The sequence below is a fragment of the Camellia sinensis genome, chromosome 6 (assembly GCF_055761805.1).
Source record: "Camellia sinensis isolate YWXY chromosome 6, ASM5576180v1, whole genome shotgun sequence".
NCBI classification, from domain to species: Eukaryota; Viridiplantae; Streptophyta; class Magnoliopsida; order Ericales; family Theaceae; genus Camellia; species Camellia sinensis.
Genome location: NC_138966.1, coordinates 44536819 through 44556348, shown reverse-complemented (window position 1 = coordinate 44556348; position 19530 = coordinate 44536819). Strand labels below are relative to the sequence as shown.

Below are 19530 nucleotides of genomic sequence, written 5' to 3'. Positions count from 1 at the left end.
ATCACCATGGACTTCATTGTTGGACTGTCTCTCTCCTCTCGAGGTATGGATTCTATCTGGGTCATTGTTGATCGTTTAACTAAATCTACCCACTTTTGACCTGCTAAATCTCTGTATAATGCGAATAAGTTGGCTAATTTGTATGTAAATGAGATTGTGAAATTGCATGGAGTTCCAATTTCTATAGTATCTGACAGAGATCCCAAGTTCACTTCAAGATTCTAGCAGAGTTTACAGCAAGCTTTGGAGACTGAGTTGAGACTGAGCAGTGCTTATCACCCACAGACAAATGGCCAATCTAAACGAACCATTCAAACCTTGAAAAATAGGTTCAGAATGTGTGTGTTAGATTTCCAAGGAAATTGGGAGACCTACTTACCATTAGCTAAATTTGTATATAATGACAGTTATCATTCGAGTATCGGAATGGATCCTTATGAAGCCTTGTATGGTAGGAAATGACGCTCTTCGATCTATTGGGCCGAGGTTGGTGACAGACCTTTATTGGGACTGGAACTTGTGCAAGAAACAACTGAAAACGTGAAATTAATTCAACGGAGATTGAAAACTGCACAAAGCTGCCAAAAGAGTTATGCGGATGTCTGAAGAAGAGATTGAGAATATGAAGTCGGGGATCATGTGTTTATTAAAGTAACTCCAATGAAAGGGCAAACACGATTTGAAGTGAAAGGCAAATTGGCACCGAGATATGTTAGGCCATATGAAATCCTTGAGAAAATCAACCCAGTGACATATCGAGTAGCCTTACCTCCGGTCATGGAACATATACATAATGTTTTTCATGTCTCAATGCTTTAGGACTATCTACAAGATCCGTTACATGTCATTGAACCAACACATGTGCTTTTGAAGGATGACTACACCTACGAAGAGAGACCAATTCAAATTCTAAACCGTCGAGTCAAAAGATTGAGGAACAAAGAAATTTCATTAGTTAAAGTAGATTGACAAAACCATGGAGGGACATATGCAACATGGGAGATGGAAGAGGATATGATGAAGAGATACCCTGACTTATTCCCTTTGGATATGATATTCTTCCAAAACGAAGGTAATTCGAGTTTGGAGAACCAAACTTTTTAAGGGGGGAAGACTATAACATCTTCGACCTGTGCTTAACTGTTAAATCATGATTAAGAAAGCCTAATAAGTAATTAAGGTAAAATTTTCCATTAATTGCATGTGTGTTGCATTATTTCTGTTTATATTTGTCTGTTGTAGAAATATATGTTTATGTTCCTATTTTGTTCTAAGAATTAAAGGCCTTATCGGCATATGATCATGAAATTGACTTGGTTTATGTGTTATTTGGGATTTTTAGAAGTTTATGATAGGCATAATTTAAATTCGATTCGAAGCGAAATAATTAGAATAAATTAATGGTCATTACTTAGACTAATTAAAACTTAATTAGCCAACTCTAAACCAAGCCTAAATAAGGCTTCTAGATTTCAAAACACTCTCATTTTGTCATTCTTGAGAGCAAAATGTGAGAGAGAGGGAGAGCTAGACATTGAGACCAAAAACAAAAGAGGAAGACCAAGGAATTGGCTTGAGCTTAAGCTAGAGACTTGAATTTTGGAAGGAACAACTAGGAATGCTTGCAAATTAAGACTTATAGGTAAGACTTCAACCCTCTAGTTATGTAATTGAGATGTTAAGTATGTGAAATCAAGTGAAAGAGGTGAATTAACATAGGAATTTAGCTTAAATGATGGAATTGGGAACCAATTCGTGTATGCATGTGCATCTCATGGCATATTGAACATGTTTTCTAAGAAATTCTAACATGCAAGTTCTCACCTTGGCTATGTTTTAAGAATTCACCATGTTTTAGTGCCAAACATCTCAATCGATCATGTTTTGGAAGAAAAGAATACATATCACTTCATGCATGATATGAATATATATATATATATATATATCATTCAAGGTAGCTTTGGGATAATTCTCTTGCTTTTGGGCCTTGATTTTGTGCAATGATCCTTAATTCTTGATGTTTTACAAGTTTTCTCAAGTTTTTGGCCTAAAGGAGTAAGTTTTTGGCATCCTCATTGCATCCTAGGCATTCTTAAGGCCTAGTTAAGACACAATAATGAAGATAAGACGTAGAAACATACTAAGAACGAAATGAAATAGGTTAAGTACAATCCAAGCGTGTGTTTTAATATGTGTATCTGCTATATTTGTGTAGGTCACGCGCCAAAAGTTGTTGATCCATTGGTTTGCTATCAGAGCTATTTGTGAAACTATTTGTGAGTAATAACTTAGTAAAGCTATATTCGATATGAAGTACTTTATGTGCATTATGATATGATATGAACTGTTTCCGAATGATGCAAAAGGTTATTTTGTGATTACATGAATGATAATCCAATTCTTTGAAATGTCTATGTGGTATCCTTAGTAGAGACCCTTGCCCAGGGGACATAATATTGTGGTTTATGGTCATGAGGCCCTCGCCTGGGGGAAATAATTCCGTGGCCCAGGCCTTCACCTGGGGAAAACAATACCGTGGCCTACATATGAGATATGCTACCCGGTACCGGAGGTTCCATTGTGGAACTTGATATGCTTGACCAAAATGATATGTTAATGCTAATGGATGTACCATGCATAATTTGAATACGAATATGAATATAACTCTGCTTCTGATACGAACGTGCTTATATTTCTAATTTGATAAGACATTTGAAATCTATTCTGGACATCATTCATTAAAATCTTTACTTTGTTATTATTCATTGGGCTCCAGCTCACTGTAATATTTATGTATGTAGGTGACCAAGCTCAGTGATGATTGCCTGGAGGTCAGTTTTGTCGGCCAACCATTGTGCCTCCCAAGGAGGTTCCATAAAGAGTTTAGTGTCAAGTTTTAGGAACCAAATTATAAGATTTAGACTATGTTGTTTTGTAAATAGTTCTTTTGTCTTATTTTGCGTATAATGACAATGTGGAATGGATATGTATATGACGTCATATATGGGTTCATGTATTACAGTTTTAAATTTTTGGTCCCTTGTATGTCTGCACAACTCTCTGGACTATGTATGTTTTATATATCTGCTTCTGTAGCCCTTTATTATTGAGTTAATCTGTTCAGAGGCCTTGGGTAATCCCAGGATTACGATGCTAAACCTATAGAGGCGGGTTTGGGTTGTGACACATTGCCTATAAAAGGAGCCCCTTCCCCTCATTTGCAAAGGGTTAGACTTTTAAGAGATTTTTGTGAGTTTTTTAGAGCGTTTCATTACCCTCTCTCCATTTTTTGCCTTGGCTCTGAAAATACACGCCCACACAGCAACTTTAATCAACTAAAATATCTAAGGCTTGAAGAATTTGGACTAACTCATAAACCTTTGCTTGAGGGAGGCTTGCAAGTAAGAAAACTTGAGTTTTCTTGCACTTTTCTTCGCGTGCCTCCGATTTATCCGAACTAGCAAATAAAACACTTTTCTTTATCAATTTCAGTACTCTTTTAGTCTTATTTTCAATAGCCTATCATTGCTGGGGTTTCAATTCATCATTCAATCATGTAGTTTGTTCATTTTACTCACTTTTTCACTTTATTTTGCATGTGACTTGATTTCCATTAAAATAGCATGTTCAGGTTTACTTAATCATGTAGAAAACATGCTTTAAGTCCGATTTGATCATCATGTAGTTTAGCATATTTTTCTCTTTTTATTTTTTAGTTACTTTTCTTGCATAATTTTCATGTTAGTAGCCTTAAACTAAGCTTTAGATTAATATTTTGCATATATAAGTTGCATATTAGGATGATATTTACTTTATGACTAGCACGTAAGACACTTGAGTAGGCATTCGAGTAAGTCTTCTATTTTGCATAACACATGCTTGCTTCGTGGCATTGTTTTTCAATAACTCAAGTTAAATGCTTTGCTTGCAAAATTGCATGTTTTGGATGTCTTTATGAACATTTTTTATTTTAGGTTGGGTTTATGGTCACGAATCATTAAGAATCTTCGTTTCATTTGAAAATCATCATTTTTAGAATACATGGCTCTATTATCTTAATCTAAAAGAAATGGTATTCGTCCTTTATTCAAATTACATAGTTTTAGGGTAGTAAAGGTTTAGGCTTAAAATGAATTGTATGGAATAATTATTCACTAAAATCATAAAATAGAGAATTAGTATAGGCCAATCTCCGAATTGGGCAAAAAGAAGTGCTTTCATTCTATGACATTTCCCTTTTGTATTGTAGCTCCCGAATCGATAATCTCTAGTTATGATGGATTAGGTCTTTAGCTTAGTTTTCATTGTTTTAGTTTTCATTGTTAAAGGTTTTTAATTCCCCATAAAATTAAGTTGTGACTCTTTCGATGTGAGATTAGCAAACCGACACAACATGGGTGGAAACGTGCCTTATACTCGAAAAAGGCACAACGTCTACATGACCCACCTTCATCAAATGGGTAGACTAATCCTAACAATTACCCCCACCATCCATGTCGGTTAAATGTTATATATGCACCCTCTAATCTTGGTGTCTTGGTTTGCAAGACACACTCCACCTTTACCTAGAAGATGTTACACCCCATTGAACCGAATGTCCATGCTATTTGCACCTCACGCAATAGTGCCCAAACGTATCCTTTGTAACTTCCTTTGTCCTCATACTCAAGCTCATGAGAACTACCGCATCTCCCTAGAGTATCTCCATTGCCACAAATTAAACCTCAATAGAAAAGAGACCCAGGTCTTACCTCGGTGTACACCTTCTTGTCGCGACCTCTATCTCAATTTCTATGCCTGAAGATCTCCTTTTGTGAACAATTTGCAACCCATTGTTTTCCTCCTTGGCCAATATCCTCTACATTTGTTGCTCACACTATTCACCCATGACTCGTACTAATTGTCTGATGTTTGACAATAGCTTCCCTCTTGTCACAACATACTTCATGGGCCTGTACAAGTTGCCAATCATGATGTCCAATCAAACAAACGCCGTCTGATTGACCTCACAATGACTGGACTTCCTTGTTGATTGAATCATATTACTCCAAGACCACCCAGATCACATGCAATCACCATTGATTGCCCTTGAATCTATTCAATCTCATTAAATCTTTTAGAATATGAAAATTATGACTGTACTAATGAAATTGCAACACCTGAAAACCTTAAGAACCATCATTGCCATGAATTTTTCTAATACACACACACTGATCTATCAAAAACAATTTAATCATTAGCTTTTTTAAGCTTGCCCCACTAGATTACTTCTTGTTGTAACGCAAAGCCAAATCAATGTTTTGGACTTCCAATAAAGGCCAGACACAATGTAACCAACTGTATATATGACCTAATGCCTTTGCCATATTTTTTTTTTCTTCTGTTCCACCATAATTTATTTCTTCTTTGTGCGAGTCCTCCATGTTCAGTAACACCCCTACCTGCTAACCACACTAAGGATTGACAACCATAAGCTCTAATACCATTTGTTGAGATTTATTCCACATCTCACCAACGCAAACAGAAGCACACCCATGCACACACCAAGAAGAAAAAATAATTACATAGATTTACGTGATTCAGCCCAAATTGCCTACACCCACTAGGGAGACAAAGCTTCCACTCTGAATAAAATAGAGAATACATGTGAGACAACCAAAACATTTACCACTACTCGAACCCTAAGCTCAAGGGTAGTTAAACCCTTGCTAACCCCGTTGCCCATGGTATTTTTCCTCTCACCCCTTACATTTCTAATTTTTCCCTCACTATTCTCTCAATCTATCTAAGAGAAACCCTATAATCTATATGACTAGTTATAATAGTTTACTCATAAAAATTATAGTTTTATACAATTAGTCAACCAAATCCTAGGTTTCCTAGTAGATTCTGGATTCTACTATCCTAATCCAAATACATGTATAAACCAACCAAATAATTATATGGGACCCAACTTTGTCACATGAATAGACTAAGAGTAACAAAGAAATAAAAGTAAAAATAAAGGATAAAAAAGTAACTTTACTTTTTAAGTTAGTTCCATTTAAACTTCTATTAATGAAGGGGATGTGTGTGTATTTTACTCAATATAAAAATAAAAAACAGAGACATCGAAAATTTAAAAATAAAAAATAAAAACTATTGATTGAACTTACAATCTTGAAGTCATTTAAATTCTTTGCGGTTGAGAGCTCACTATCCTTGCAAATGCAAAACACTTCTTCACGAGCCTTGCTTTGCCATTCTTGATGCAATGCTAGTAGCAGAAGTGCCCATGTCAAAAGATTTGCAGTAGTTTCCTTTCCTGCAAAGTAGAATGTTTTACATTCATCTATAATTTCCTCCACTCTCAATCTCTCTTCTTTCCCGTCCTGATTCTTATAGGTAGACAATAACAAAGCTAGTAGATTTTTCGAATTTTCTTTTGTTTTGTTATTAATCTCAATTAACGTCCTTATTGATTCTCGAGTTTCTTTCTCCAACTGCTGCCTCATTCTATTCTTTTTAGTAGGTAACAACCTGCATATAAAAATTCATTTTTAGAAATCAAAGAAAACAAGATTAGCCAAAACAAGAAAGTCGAGACTTGAATTTGTTAAGGATTTCTAGTAAAGCAATTGTAAAATAAAACAAGCTTCACAATCCATTTGTTGTAAATGGAAACATTTTGTTTTGTTTCGTGTTAGCTTAAAGGTGAGGTTTTCAATATTTGTTTATTTATTTATACGAAATTCAAAATTCTCCACAAAAAAAAAAAAAAAAACCATATGTTGGATTTTTTCCTGTCCCAACTCCTAATGCTAACAATTTATCCTTATGACTATAGTACTCTTAACTATTCAATACAATTTATGTGTAATTATGTAAGTAAAATCTAAATGGGTTACCAAAGACTTGTGCTTTTTTTTCTTTGACTTTCTATTTCAAGGTAAAAAGCCAATTTCTTAACCCTATTTTACTTTTTAAATCAATTTAGACTAAAGGACATTGAAGATTAAAAAATATTTGGAAAAGGTTTAGTAAATACGAAGAAAAAAAAAGAGAGAGAGAAGATTTTAGAAGCTTTTTTGATAAAATAAGCTTTTTCATCTTTAGTAGACCATTTTCAAGAAATTTTCCTTTTTTTTTTTTTTGTTTACATAAAATTGAAAACTAAAAAAAACAAAATTTGAAAAAGCCAAAAAAAATATTTATATAAATAAAATGGAAAGAAGAAGATTAGTGCTTTTACAAATGAGGCATTTGATAAGAGGTTTTTTTTTTTTCTTTTTCTTTTTCTTTTTTTTTTATACAGAAAAATCCTCACATCTTCCCGCAAGTCCAAGGTAACACTTGAATCAAGATCACTAAGGTATTCTGTTGTTCGTTTCGGACTAGAGATTATAACATGGGAGTTTGCAACAACCTCTAAACACAAATTTCGCTTAAGTTGGGACTTGCACATTAGAGGAGAATCAAATCCATGCCAAGTGCTATATTGGTAGCAACTTGAGACTCCTTTTCTTAACCAACTACACTGCATCTAGCGGGTTAGAGGTACCATCTTGCAAACTTCTATTAGTTTAAGTCCTTCTCAAAATAATTTAACCTATTAAGTTCCATTAAAATTTGCACTCCGAAAATACCCTGCTAAAATCATCGCCTCTGTGACTATGCTAGCTTTCTCCATTCCGCTTTAGACAGCCGACTTACTTCCATTCCCTAAAAAGGCTATTTTTACCTTGTACATGTAGTATTAGGGGTGAAAATTTGACACGTAATTTGTTAATACGATTTGAATCATATATATAATTAAGGGATTAAAGTTAATTATTTTTTGATTTGAACCTGGATATAATATGATCCGAAAGCATGAATATTAAATAGGTCGCGTTTGGCTTGAACACGCAAAACCCGAAATTAACATGTTTGACCCGCGTAAAAATTTGTGTCGACACATTGACACGAACCCACTATTATCTCGCATGTATACAACTTGAATTTATTAACCATAAGATCTTGAGTAATTAGTTCTCATCCGTTAGATTAAAACTTAAATCTCCATATAATATATTGTAAGAATTTTTCGTAAATATGGCTTGATGTGGCTTATGCGTGATTATACTAGATTCATCTTATTAAGTAAGATACATGTACATCAATTAGATGGTGACTAATTGTTGATGAATGCACCTATATATACAATGTATAGAAGACTAATGTTAATGCATTGAATGTGATGTATTCATTATGAATGAATCTTAGAGATGCATTATGTATCTATTATGAATATGTAAGATACATTAATCTATCTAATGAATTCATTAATATAGAAGATGCATTATGTATCATGAATGTATAAGATACATTAATCTATTTAATGAAGTTCATTGAATGAATGGATTCTTTGATGGGAAGAATACTAGTATAAATAGTGTAAGGTCCCAAACCACACTCTCCATCAAAAACTCAAGTTGTCACCACAAGAAGGCTCCCATCGCCTAGAGAGAGAGAGAAGTGGTTTGAAGATCTTAGACAAGTCAAGAACTTAAAGATCAAGGTCTTCCATTCAAGGTTTATCTTTCATGCAAGAGGATTTCATACTATCATGGATCAAGGTATGTATTTACTTAAGTTGTATAGTAGAAATTCATATAGTTTTCATGTATAGAATTGAATCCTTAATGGTTTTTAGTTTATGTTCCGCAAAGTTTTCTATCAATTGGTATCAGAGCCATGGTTCTCAATTCTGATGCATGAAACATATAAGTATGAATTTCATTTTATGATGATGTTTGGTGTAACAAGTGCAAAACCTTGATTTACACTTGTCCAATTTTATTTTTTATTTTTGGCCAATCTTTTATTCTATTGATATTAAAATAAAAATTGAAAATTATTGAACAAGTGGTAATCAAGATAATGTTTTATGCACTTATAATGTTTTGTTACACACCTTATGAGTTGCAATATTGTTGATCAGCCCAACGGAGGTTCAACACTATGTATGTTTGAACAACTGAGATGATTAGTATAATAAATATAGCAATAAGTTTTTCTGCCCAACGGTGATAAACTTCTCACGTGCTTTAGTTAATAAAATAAAATAAGAGATATTTGAGTTTTTCTGCCCAACAGTGATAAACTCGTTACGGTCTTAATGATTATTTTATTTTATTTTATGTTGTTTATTTTTATTAGTCATCTCATTTACTTTTATGAATTGTTAAAATATATTGTTATTCGGCCCAACAGAAGGATAACTCTATTTCGTATCTAACTAATTAGGTTTTATAGTTAGATATATTTAACTTGTGTTATTTTTATGAGATGTGAAAAGTAGTTTTCTTGATTATATTATGTAATGGATATTATGTGTTTGCAGCATTGAATCCTGCTGCCATTAATAGTTACTTGTCTGGTATTGAAGTTTTGAGTAGAACTAATTTTAAGAAATGAAATGAACAAATTGGAATTGTTTTGGGAATTATGGATTTAAACTATGCATTAAGAGAGCCAACTCCTACAAAGCCTAATGATACAAGTTCTAAGGAACACATGGCTTTATATGAAACATGGGAACGCTCTAATCGCTTAAGTCTAATGATTATGAAAGGCTCAATTACGCTTGTAATTCAAGGAGCAATCCCTGTTTCTGAAAGTGCAGTGAGCTGTATGAAATCTATTGAAGAACAATTCATTAGAACTTCTAAATCCCTTGCTTGTACTCTCATGATTAAAATGATGACAATGAAATATGATGGTTTGAGTGGTGTTCGTGAAGATATCTTAAAGATGAATGACATGGCCTCTCAATTAAAGGGAATGGACATGGAAATTTCTGAAGGTTTTCTTGTTCATTTCATTATGACTTCTCTTCCTGTGCAATTTGGTCCTTTTAAGATCAATTATAATACGCAGAAAGATAAGTGGAAGATGCGTGAGTTAATTGCCATGTGTGTTCAAGAAGAAGAGAGGCTTAAAGCTGAAAAGCCTGATATGGCTCACCTTACCACTTTGGGTCCAACCACAAAGATTTTCAAGAAAGGCAAAAGTAAGAAGAAGAAGAATGCATATGATGAAACTCACAAGGCTAATGAAGAAAATAAGATTCGATGCCATTTCTGTCGAAAGAAAGGTCACATAAGAAAGGACTGTCCAGGTTTTAAAAGTTGGTTGGACAAGAAAGGTAACACTCAATGCTTTGTGTCTTATGAATCCCTTTTGGTAGATGTTCCACCAAATTCTTGGTGGATTGACACTGGTGCAAATATTTACATAACAAATTCCATGCAGGGATATCTTACAAGTCGGAAACTAAATAAAGGAGAATGAACCATTACGGTTGGAAATGGAATAGAAGTGGACGCTGAGGTTATTGGCACCCTCCGTCTAATTTTAGACTCTGGTTTCACTTTAGATTTAGTAAACACAGTTTATGTTCCTGTTTTTACTAAAAACCTAATTTCTGTTTCATAACTTGATTCATGTGGTTATGAATTTAAGTTTGGAAATAATAAAGTCTCTTTATTCCACAATTCTCATATGATTGGTTCTGGTATTTTATATGGTAATCTTTATTCATTGAATTTAGATTCCACTTATGCACAATCTCTTTTATCCTTTAATGTAAACGACTTGGTAAATAAAAAGAGAAAGCAAGTGAATGACTATTCATCCATGTTGTGGCATAAGCGTTTGGGCCACATATCAAGAGAAAGGATGGAACGTCTTATTAAAGACGGAATTTTAAATTCACTTGATTTTTCTAATTTTAGTACTTGTGTGAATTGCATTAAAGGAAAATACACAAAGTTAAAGAAAAAGGGTGCTACTAGGGCTGCTGAATTATTAGACACAATTCATACTGATATATGTAGTCCCTTTACTGTTCCAACTATTTCTGGACATAAATATTTTATTACTTTTATTGATGACTTTTCTAGGTATACTTATGTGTATCTTATTTGTGAAAAATCAAAAGCACTGGATATGTTCAAACTCTATAAAGCTGAAGTTGAAAATCAACTTGACAGACGGATTAAAAGTGTAAGATATGATAGAGGTGGGGAATATTATTATAGCGGTCCCGATATTTCCTGTTGTTGTTTAACTATAATCCGGACTCGGTTCCGTAGATTCGTTGTTATCTTATCCTCATTTCTATCCCTTACTCTTTTAATTAGAATTTTGGGTTGTGTTGGGCAGGTTGGGAATAAGTGGGTCGTGTTTTAAAACTTAGAAATTTTGCCCAGGTTTTGGTCTCTCCGCTCGAGCGGCGATTTGACGCTCGAGCGGGATTTTGTTGTTGCCTCTCCGCTCGAGCGGCAGTTTGGACGCTCGAGCGTGAATTTCCTTCTCTCAGCATTTTGGTCGTCTGCAGAAAATTCTGGGAGAGTGCACCCGGCGCTCGAGCGGATCTTTGGACGCTCGAGCGTGAACCTGTGTCTGTACGCTCGAGCGGGGTGTTGTACGCTCGAGCGGACCTGCTTTTATATCAGTTCGTGAAACCACCTTTTTGATCACTTTTTGATATCCTTTCTCTCTCTTACTTTTTCAAAACCTCCATTGGAGAGCACCTCACTCTAAAACCGAACTTCTCTCTTAGGATTGATCTACCTAGAGTGTTTTCCTCACCTTGGGCCTTTGTAAGAAGTGTGTTGATCGTCGAGGGCTTTGTTGAGATCTGAGAAATTTGGGATTTGGAGCACTTCCGAGTTTTACTCATCTTCTCCCTTGGAGCTCTGAATTTGAGGTAGGGATATCCTACTCCTCTCTATGGATTTTGTCTTTAAATTTTGGTAATTTGAGAGGTTGGGGTTGGTTTGGTAATTTTGTGAAAGTTTGGGCCTTTTGTGTTATTTTACAAAAGTTGGGGTTTTATTTGTAATAAACCTAGATGCATGTTTGGTATAGAGAAATGGAATAAATGTTGAATCATTGATGAAAATGGGACCTAAGGGTGGTAATGGTAATTATGGATAATGACCTAATTACATTGTTTAATTAATTGAGATAATTAATTGTGGGAAATGAGGAAATGAAATGGAATTGTTGAGATTGGGAGTGCATGGGGTTAAAGGGTGTAGTTGAATTATTTATCACTCACCGAATTGAAATGTCGATTGAATATCCATTGTGCATTTATTTCCTGCTTAGAAATAATTGCTTTGGGCTACCGGTGGAGGGTAGTGTTGATTGTTGTAGACAATGCTTGATGATTAGGCAAACTAAAACTAATCAATTGGATGTGTCATAGAGCATGTCGGTTGATAGAATACATTAATTTTATGTATTGATTGATTGCATATGTGATTCTGTGTTTATATGCATTACTTGTGTATGGGAGGAGATAGGGGATGTACTCCACGGTTTAGGGGAAGATGGGGGATGTACCTCTAAACCGGTTAATGGTTTAGGGGAAGATGGGGGATGTACCTCTAAACCGGTTGTTGGAATGTTGATATAGCTCATATGCTTATCGGTTGAAGTGTTGATATAGCTCATATGCTTATCTGTTGTAGTAGTGATATAGCTCATATGCTTATCTATTGAAAAGTTTGTTTGATTTGATATAGCACTAAAATGTATATCATCATTGTTTGCGAAGTATATGGGAGTAGTTTATGTGTTATTGATACAACACCATAATGTGTATCCACCTTGGATTTCGAAAGTGTTCTAGTGATGAACTATAATCTCATCAAACGTTCTGGCCAGAGTACTGAGCCTTGTTTTCAAACTCAAAGTTGAACAAAAATGAAAAGTGAATTGTAATATAGACTTGGCTGTCATGGTAACGTAGGGAGATGTAAATGGAAGTGTCAGTGTTGACCATCTATCAGTTGCTAATCTTTTAGTCATTGTTCATGGTTGGTTTAGTGTATTTCTACTGGGCTGTGGCTCACCCTATATGGGAATATCATTTTCAGGTACAGGTAGCATGCCACCTCCAAGGACGTAGCTTGGGAGGCCAGAGGCGAACTTTTTGTTGTTTTACTTTTGATGTATTACATGTAAATTCAAGCCAAGGGCTTAACGTGTTTGAGTTAGTACTCTTTTGTTGTAACCAAGTGTTAACTTGGAAAGCTGTAAGCCCATAGGGCATTTGCTTTTGTTGTTAACATGTAATACTTTTTGTAATGAAACTCTGATAAATGAAAGAATGTGAAGCTTTTGAATATCAATGCATGTCTTATTTAATGGGTTTAAAGTTATTATTTTGAGGGCGTTACAACTTGGTATCAGAGCGTACCTGGTTCGAATACTTTGGGTACGTGGGAAGTGATTAGTATCACAATGGGTTTCTTTCGCTTGTTAGAGACTTAGACGTAATGTTACGTACTTTTGTGATAACATGTTTATGTGACTATTTGGGTATGGAATGTAGTTTCTTGGATGTTGATTGGATCCTTGGGTTTCTGGGAGTCCAGTTGGAAAGGCACTTGATCAATGCTGTTTCTGATCGGAACTCTAGTAACGCCTCGGGACTATCATTATCTGGAAATGAAATTCGTAAGTGCTTACATGTTTATGTGCTTATGTGGAGTGAATTACAGTTGTCCATGTGTTAGGATGTAAGTGTTTAGCTTCGGCACATGTATGAGTGTGCTAACGTGTCTCCGTTACTTTTACTAGGATGCCTAGGCGAGGAAGTTGCGATTTCCCTCCTTCCACTCGGGAAGAGCTGCGGAAACAATTTGTGGAATTACGCCAAGGTACTACACCTTTGGTGCGGTTCGAAAGATGGTTTGCTAATCTGTCGAGGTTTGCTCCAGAATTGGTGGAGACAGAGGACTTACGTTGTTTTGAGTTTGAGAGTAAGCTGCGTGACGACATCCGTGTAAGGATAGCGGGGTCTTGGCATAAAAGATATAGGGCGCTTGTTGAGGCGGCCGCCCATGTAGAGGCTGCAGTGCTAGCAATGGGGCAGAGTGGGGAGGAAGCCATCTCGGCGACTCCTGTGACTCAGGGTGTTGGTAGGCCTTATAAGAGGCAGAGGGTTTTAAACTCGCAACAGGGAGGACGGGCTAGAACTGCCCTTCCAGTGTCAGATTTGGGTTCGGGGGAAAGTAAGCAGAGGGGCATCATTTGTTTCAGATGCGGTCTGCTGGGCCACAGGGTTTCGGTTTGCCCACAGAAGAAAGGGGTGGGGTTAGCAGTTCAACCAGTAGTTGTACCACCAGGATCATCCAACCAGTCGGGTTTTGGACCGATTAAATGCTCAGTGGGGAGGCAGTTGTTGGGGTCTTCATCAGCCCAGATTCTGAACCAATCTCGTGCTCAGGCACCGCCTACCTGTTGGGTGTGTAATCAGCCGGGTCATATTCGACGTTCTTGTACTCAGCCGGGAGCTTCTTTAGGGGTTTTGCAACCTAACCAGGCTCAGTTTCTTTCGACTGGACAGGAACAGTATCGTTTTGGGGGACTAGCAGGCCAGATTGCGAGGGCCTCAGTAGAGTCAAGTTCCCAAGTCCCAGCTAGGGAAGTTTGTAGTTGTTCCAGGTGTGGGCAGAGGGGGCATACCAGTAGTTCTTGTCCGTGACTTGTAAGCTCGTAGGTTGCCTTATGTTCGGGGATGACCAACTTCGGCGGTCCAACAAGGGACGGTAGTAGTAGTAATACTGATGGGATGGTTTTGTTTTGACTAATCCGTTTTGTAATCAGTGGATTATTGTTTTGTGATCATTGGGTTCCGTTGTGTAACCAATGTGTTTTGGGAAGGTTGAAACATCTAAACTGTTTGTTTATCTATATATATATACATATATGATTTGTTTGTTAATTTCCCTAGAGTGGGTGAATTGGAGCATGTCGTAGCTCTAAAATTTTATTAATGTATAAAGTTCCTATATAAAAAAAAATTTTATGCTTGTGACTTGATTTGGGAAGGATGAGGGCTAGAGAGCCATGTTTTCAAAATTTGGAAGAACCACCGAGGGGTACGTGTCCTAGCCAAGGTAATATTGGAGCGAGAACTGTTTTACTTGCCGAGTGTGTGGAATTACATGAGTACTACCCATTTAAAGTTTTGTGCGTGGTATAGCTTTTGATCTACTGTCGGGTGAACTTGAGAGGATGTGAAGTGTACGATTAATACTAGATGTAACACGTATTTAATATGGTGTCCTACGGGGGCATGGCACATAATTTTGTCAAGGTTGGACTCGTACCTTCGTGGTAAGTAACGTTGTCAAGATTGCAGGTGTACTGATTGGCCGTTTCAAGTGAAGGGATGTCAGTCCCTATATAAGGTTGTGATTGTTGTATCGGGAGCGATGTGTTGTGAGTAGCTGGTACTATACCTCGGGCTGTAGTATAATGGATGTCTCCCTAAGTTTTCAAATTTCTTTATTTGGATTGAATGTGATAAGTTCGTACCTTAGCACTGGTCAAGTCAGAGGATATTATCAGAAGCGTTAATTGGGTATATAGCCCATGGTTAGAGTGTGACCCGTGGGTGGAGTCACAGTGGTATGGTGTTTGCGGATGAAGATGTGGGTTAATGACGAGGGAGGCGAGGACTTTTACTCCTCTGGAAAGTTAGATGAATGAATCTTTGGAAGCCCTATCGGCGACTTGTGACGGTGTCGGGGTTTGGTTCATGATGGTTGCCTAGCGGTAGTGTGGACTAGTGGTTTAGCACGGAGGCCGGGCCTCTTGATGGTACTCTCGAGATGAGTGATAAGTAAGATATAGAGTAACGAGTGGATCCTATGAGTTATTGGAGGATTCGGTGTAGGAGTAAGAGGGCTTGCAAAATAAGGAGGTTTTGCCTAGTACTGTTGAATGTGTTAGATGGGATGGTTTCGAGAGTTGCGCGGTGTTGGCAGGACTATATGAGAATGTTCGAGGGAACGTGAGATTTGTATCTCGAGTTAGTGGGAATGGTACCTGTATGCTGGTTCGTGTGTTGGGCCTTGCTAGATAGTGAGTCCGTGGTGACCCCCCTTGGTTGTATAGGGGTAGTGTTCATATTGTGATTGGTTATCCATTGTTGGGTGTGGGTTATGAGTGGATGCTGCCAACATTCTTTGAAGGAAGAGCAATTCGTGTTCTAAAGTAATGAGTATAGCGTGGGTCAAAGTAGTCCTTCGTATTCGGGATGTTGTGATTGAGGTTGACCATGTCGGTCTTCGGTCAAGGAAGTGAGCAGGCTTGCTAGATAACCATGGCGGGGGATGGTGATTCCCTTAGACGCGATGTTGAGGCGGTTAAATTTTAGGAAATCCAGTGAGATTCCAAAATTTGTGGTTCGTGTAGAGAACTCCGTGGTCGGGGTTAGTGGTCTGAGTAGCACATCAGTGTGTGGATTACTGAGTGTAGAGTTTATTGAGCTGACTAGTCAGCTTGTCGGTATCGGGTGTTGGGGTGGCATTGGTCACCTTGAGTTTAGTCTCGTTCGTTGTAGACTACGTATGTTGATTAAGGAAAACTGAAATTAATCGAACATGTTTTGTCGTTGAGTCTGACGGTTGGAATAATACATCTAATATATGTATTGATTGATCATTGTGAATGATTGGCTTTTTATACATTATGAATGTATGGTGTTTAGTTTGATGTTGATACAGCACTATAATGTGTATCATTTGTGTATTTCTGAGCCGTGTTTATGATTATAAAGTGGTTAAGTAAAGGGAGGCGGGATAAAATTGCAAAACCATGAATTTCTTATACCTTATGTGTTGATAGTACTGTTGTTATTTCTATTAACTATCATTATAGAAATGTTATGTTCTGTGTCGGTTGTGGCATCACTGTATGAGTGATGGTTGTGGATAGTGCTGTTTTGGAAAGAAATGAAAAACAAAATTTTTCCAGTGTTTGGACCATATAAATGCGTTGTTGAAAAGTTGATTTAATTCAAGAATTTTAAAGAATTCCAGATTAATCTTTTGACAAATAAACTGTGGATGACTCTGCGTGTTGGGTAACACCGTATTTGTGAAAAATGTTTGCAAAGCTTTTGAGTTTTCGTACGGAACATGCAAGATTTATTCCGGAACGTTAACGTTGAAAATTTAAACATCTTTGGGAAATGCCTCTTGAACAAGAAAATGTTTTCTTATTATCTACTCTAAAGATTTGCTTTGGTCGTGTTGTGGAGTAGTGACTTAGCTTGGAATGCTAGCCGGTTGTTGGTGAATTGTTTCGGGGGAGGTTTGGTTTGTTGAGGCTTGCGTACCTAAGGTGTGGTTGTTTAGAATGTGTTTCCTTGGTTAGTATCTTCCTTGCTAAGAGTAAGTCGGAGGTTTGTTGTGAAAGTAATTTCTTTCCTTGGGGCTCGATTGTTGAATGCTCTGTTATCAGTTGGCCTTGTGTTTTGGCGTACCCTTAATTTCGGGGACGAAATTCTTTAAGGGGGGGAGGTTATAGCGGTCCCGATATTTCCTGTTGTTGTTTAACTATAATCCGGACTCGGTTCCGTAGATTCGTTGTTATCTTATCCTCATTTCTATCCCTTACTCTTTTAATTAGAATTTTGGGTTGTGTTGGGCAGGTTGGGAATAAGTGGGTCGTGTTTTAAAACTTAGAAATTTTGCCCAGGTTTTGGTCTCTCCGCTCGAGCGGCGATTTGACGCTCGAGCGGGATTTTGTTGTTGCCTCTCCGCTCGAGCGGCAGTTTGGACGCTCGAGCGTGAATTTCCTTCTCTCAGCATTTTGGTCGTCTGCAGAAAATTCTGGGAGAGTGCACCCGGCGCTCGAGCGGATCTTTGGACGCTCGAGCGTGAACCTGTGTCTGTACGCTCGAGCGGGGTGTTGTACGCTCGAGCGGACCTGCTTTTATATCAGTTCGTGAAACCACCTTTTTGATCACTTTTTGATATCCTTTCTCTCTCTTACTTTTTCAAAACCTCCATTGGAGAGCACCTCACTCTAAAACCGAACTTCTCTCTTAGGATTGATCTACCTAGAGTGTTTTCCTCACCTTGGGCCTTTGTAAGAAGTGTGTTGATCGTCGAGGGCTTTGTTGAGATCTGAGAAATTTGGGATTTGGAGCACTTCCGAGTTTTACTCATCTTCTCCCTTGGAGCTCTGAATTTGAGGTAGGGATATCCTACTCCTCTCTATGGATTTTGTCTTTAAATTTTGGTAATTTGAGAGGTTGGGGTTGGTTTGGTAATTTTGTGAAAGTTTGGGCCTTTTGTGTTATTTTACAAAAGTTGGGGTTTTATTTGTAATAAACCTAGATGCATGTTTGGTATAGAGAAATGGAATAAATGTTGAATCATTGATGAAAATGGGACCTAAGGGTGGTAATGGTAATTATGGATAATGACCTAATTACATTGTTTAATTAATTGAGATAATTAATTGTGGGAAATGAGGAAATGAAATGGAATTGTTGAGATTGGGAGTGCATGGGGTTAAAGGGTGTAGTTGAATTATTTATCACTCACCGAATTGAAATGTCGATTGAATATCCATTGTGCATTTATTTCCTGCTTAGAAATAATTGCTTTGGGCTACCGGTGGAGGGTAGTGTTGATTGTTGTAGACAATGCTTGATGATTAGGCAAACTAAAACTAATCAATTGGATGTGTCATAGAGCATGTCGGTTGATAGAATACATTAATTTTATGTATTGATTGATTGCATATGTGATTCTGTGTTTATATGCATTACTTGTGTATGGGAGGAGATAGGGGATGTACTCCACGGTTTAGGGGAAGATGGGGGATGTACCTCTAAACCGGTTAATGGTTTAGGGGAAGATGGGGGATGTACCTCTAAACCGGTTGTTGGAATGTTGATATAGCTCATATGCTTATCGGTTGAAGTGTTGATATAGCTCATATGCTTATCTGTTGTAGTAGTGATATAGCTCATATGCTTATCTATTGAAAAGTTTGTTTGATTTGATATAGCACTAAAATGTATATCATCATTGTTTGCGAAGTATATGGGAGTAGTTTATGTGTTATTGATACAACACCATAATGTGTATCCACCTTGGATTTCGAAAGTGTTCTAGTGATGAACTATAATCTCATCAAACGTTCTGGCCAGAGTACTGAGCCTTGTTTTCAAACTCAAAGTTGAACAAAAATGAAAAGTGAATTGTAATATAGACTTGGCTGTCATGGTAACGTAGGGAGATGTAAATGGAAGTGTCAGTGTTGACCATCTATCAGTTGCTAATCTTTTAGTCATTGTTCATGGTTGGTTTAGTGTATTTCTACTGGGCTGTGGCTCACCCTATATGGGAATATCATTTTCAGGTACAGGTAGCATGCCACCTCCAAGGACGTAGCTTGGGAGGCCAGAGGCGAACTTTTTGTTGTTTTACTTTTGATGTATTACATGTAAATTCAAGCCAAGGGCTTAACGTGTTTGAGTTAGTACTCTTTTGTTGTAACCAAGTGTTAACTTGGAAAGCTGTAAGCCCATAGGGCATTTGCTTTTGTTGTTAACATGTAATACTTTTTGTAATGAAACTCTGATAAATGAAAGAATGTGAAGCTTTTGAATATCAATGCATGTCTTATTTAATGGGTTTAAAGTTATTATTTTGAGGGCGTTACAATTATGGTAGATTCACTGAG

The 19530-nt window shown here is 37.0% G+C and overlaps 1 protein-coding gene across 1 annotated transcript in view; it reads right to left on the bottom strand.

The window, feature by feature from the left end:
- Positions 1–19530, bottom strand: part of LOC114286638 (cytochrome P450 734A1) — a 58519-nt gene that overhangs the window by 17073 nt on the left and 21916 nt on the right. Inside the window, exon 3 of the mRNA XM_028229816.2 lies at positions 6156–6519. Coding sequence (XP_028085617.2) covers positions 6156–6519 — 364 coding nt within the window. The remainder of the gene's footprint in view (positions 1–6155; positions 6520–19530) is intronic.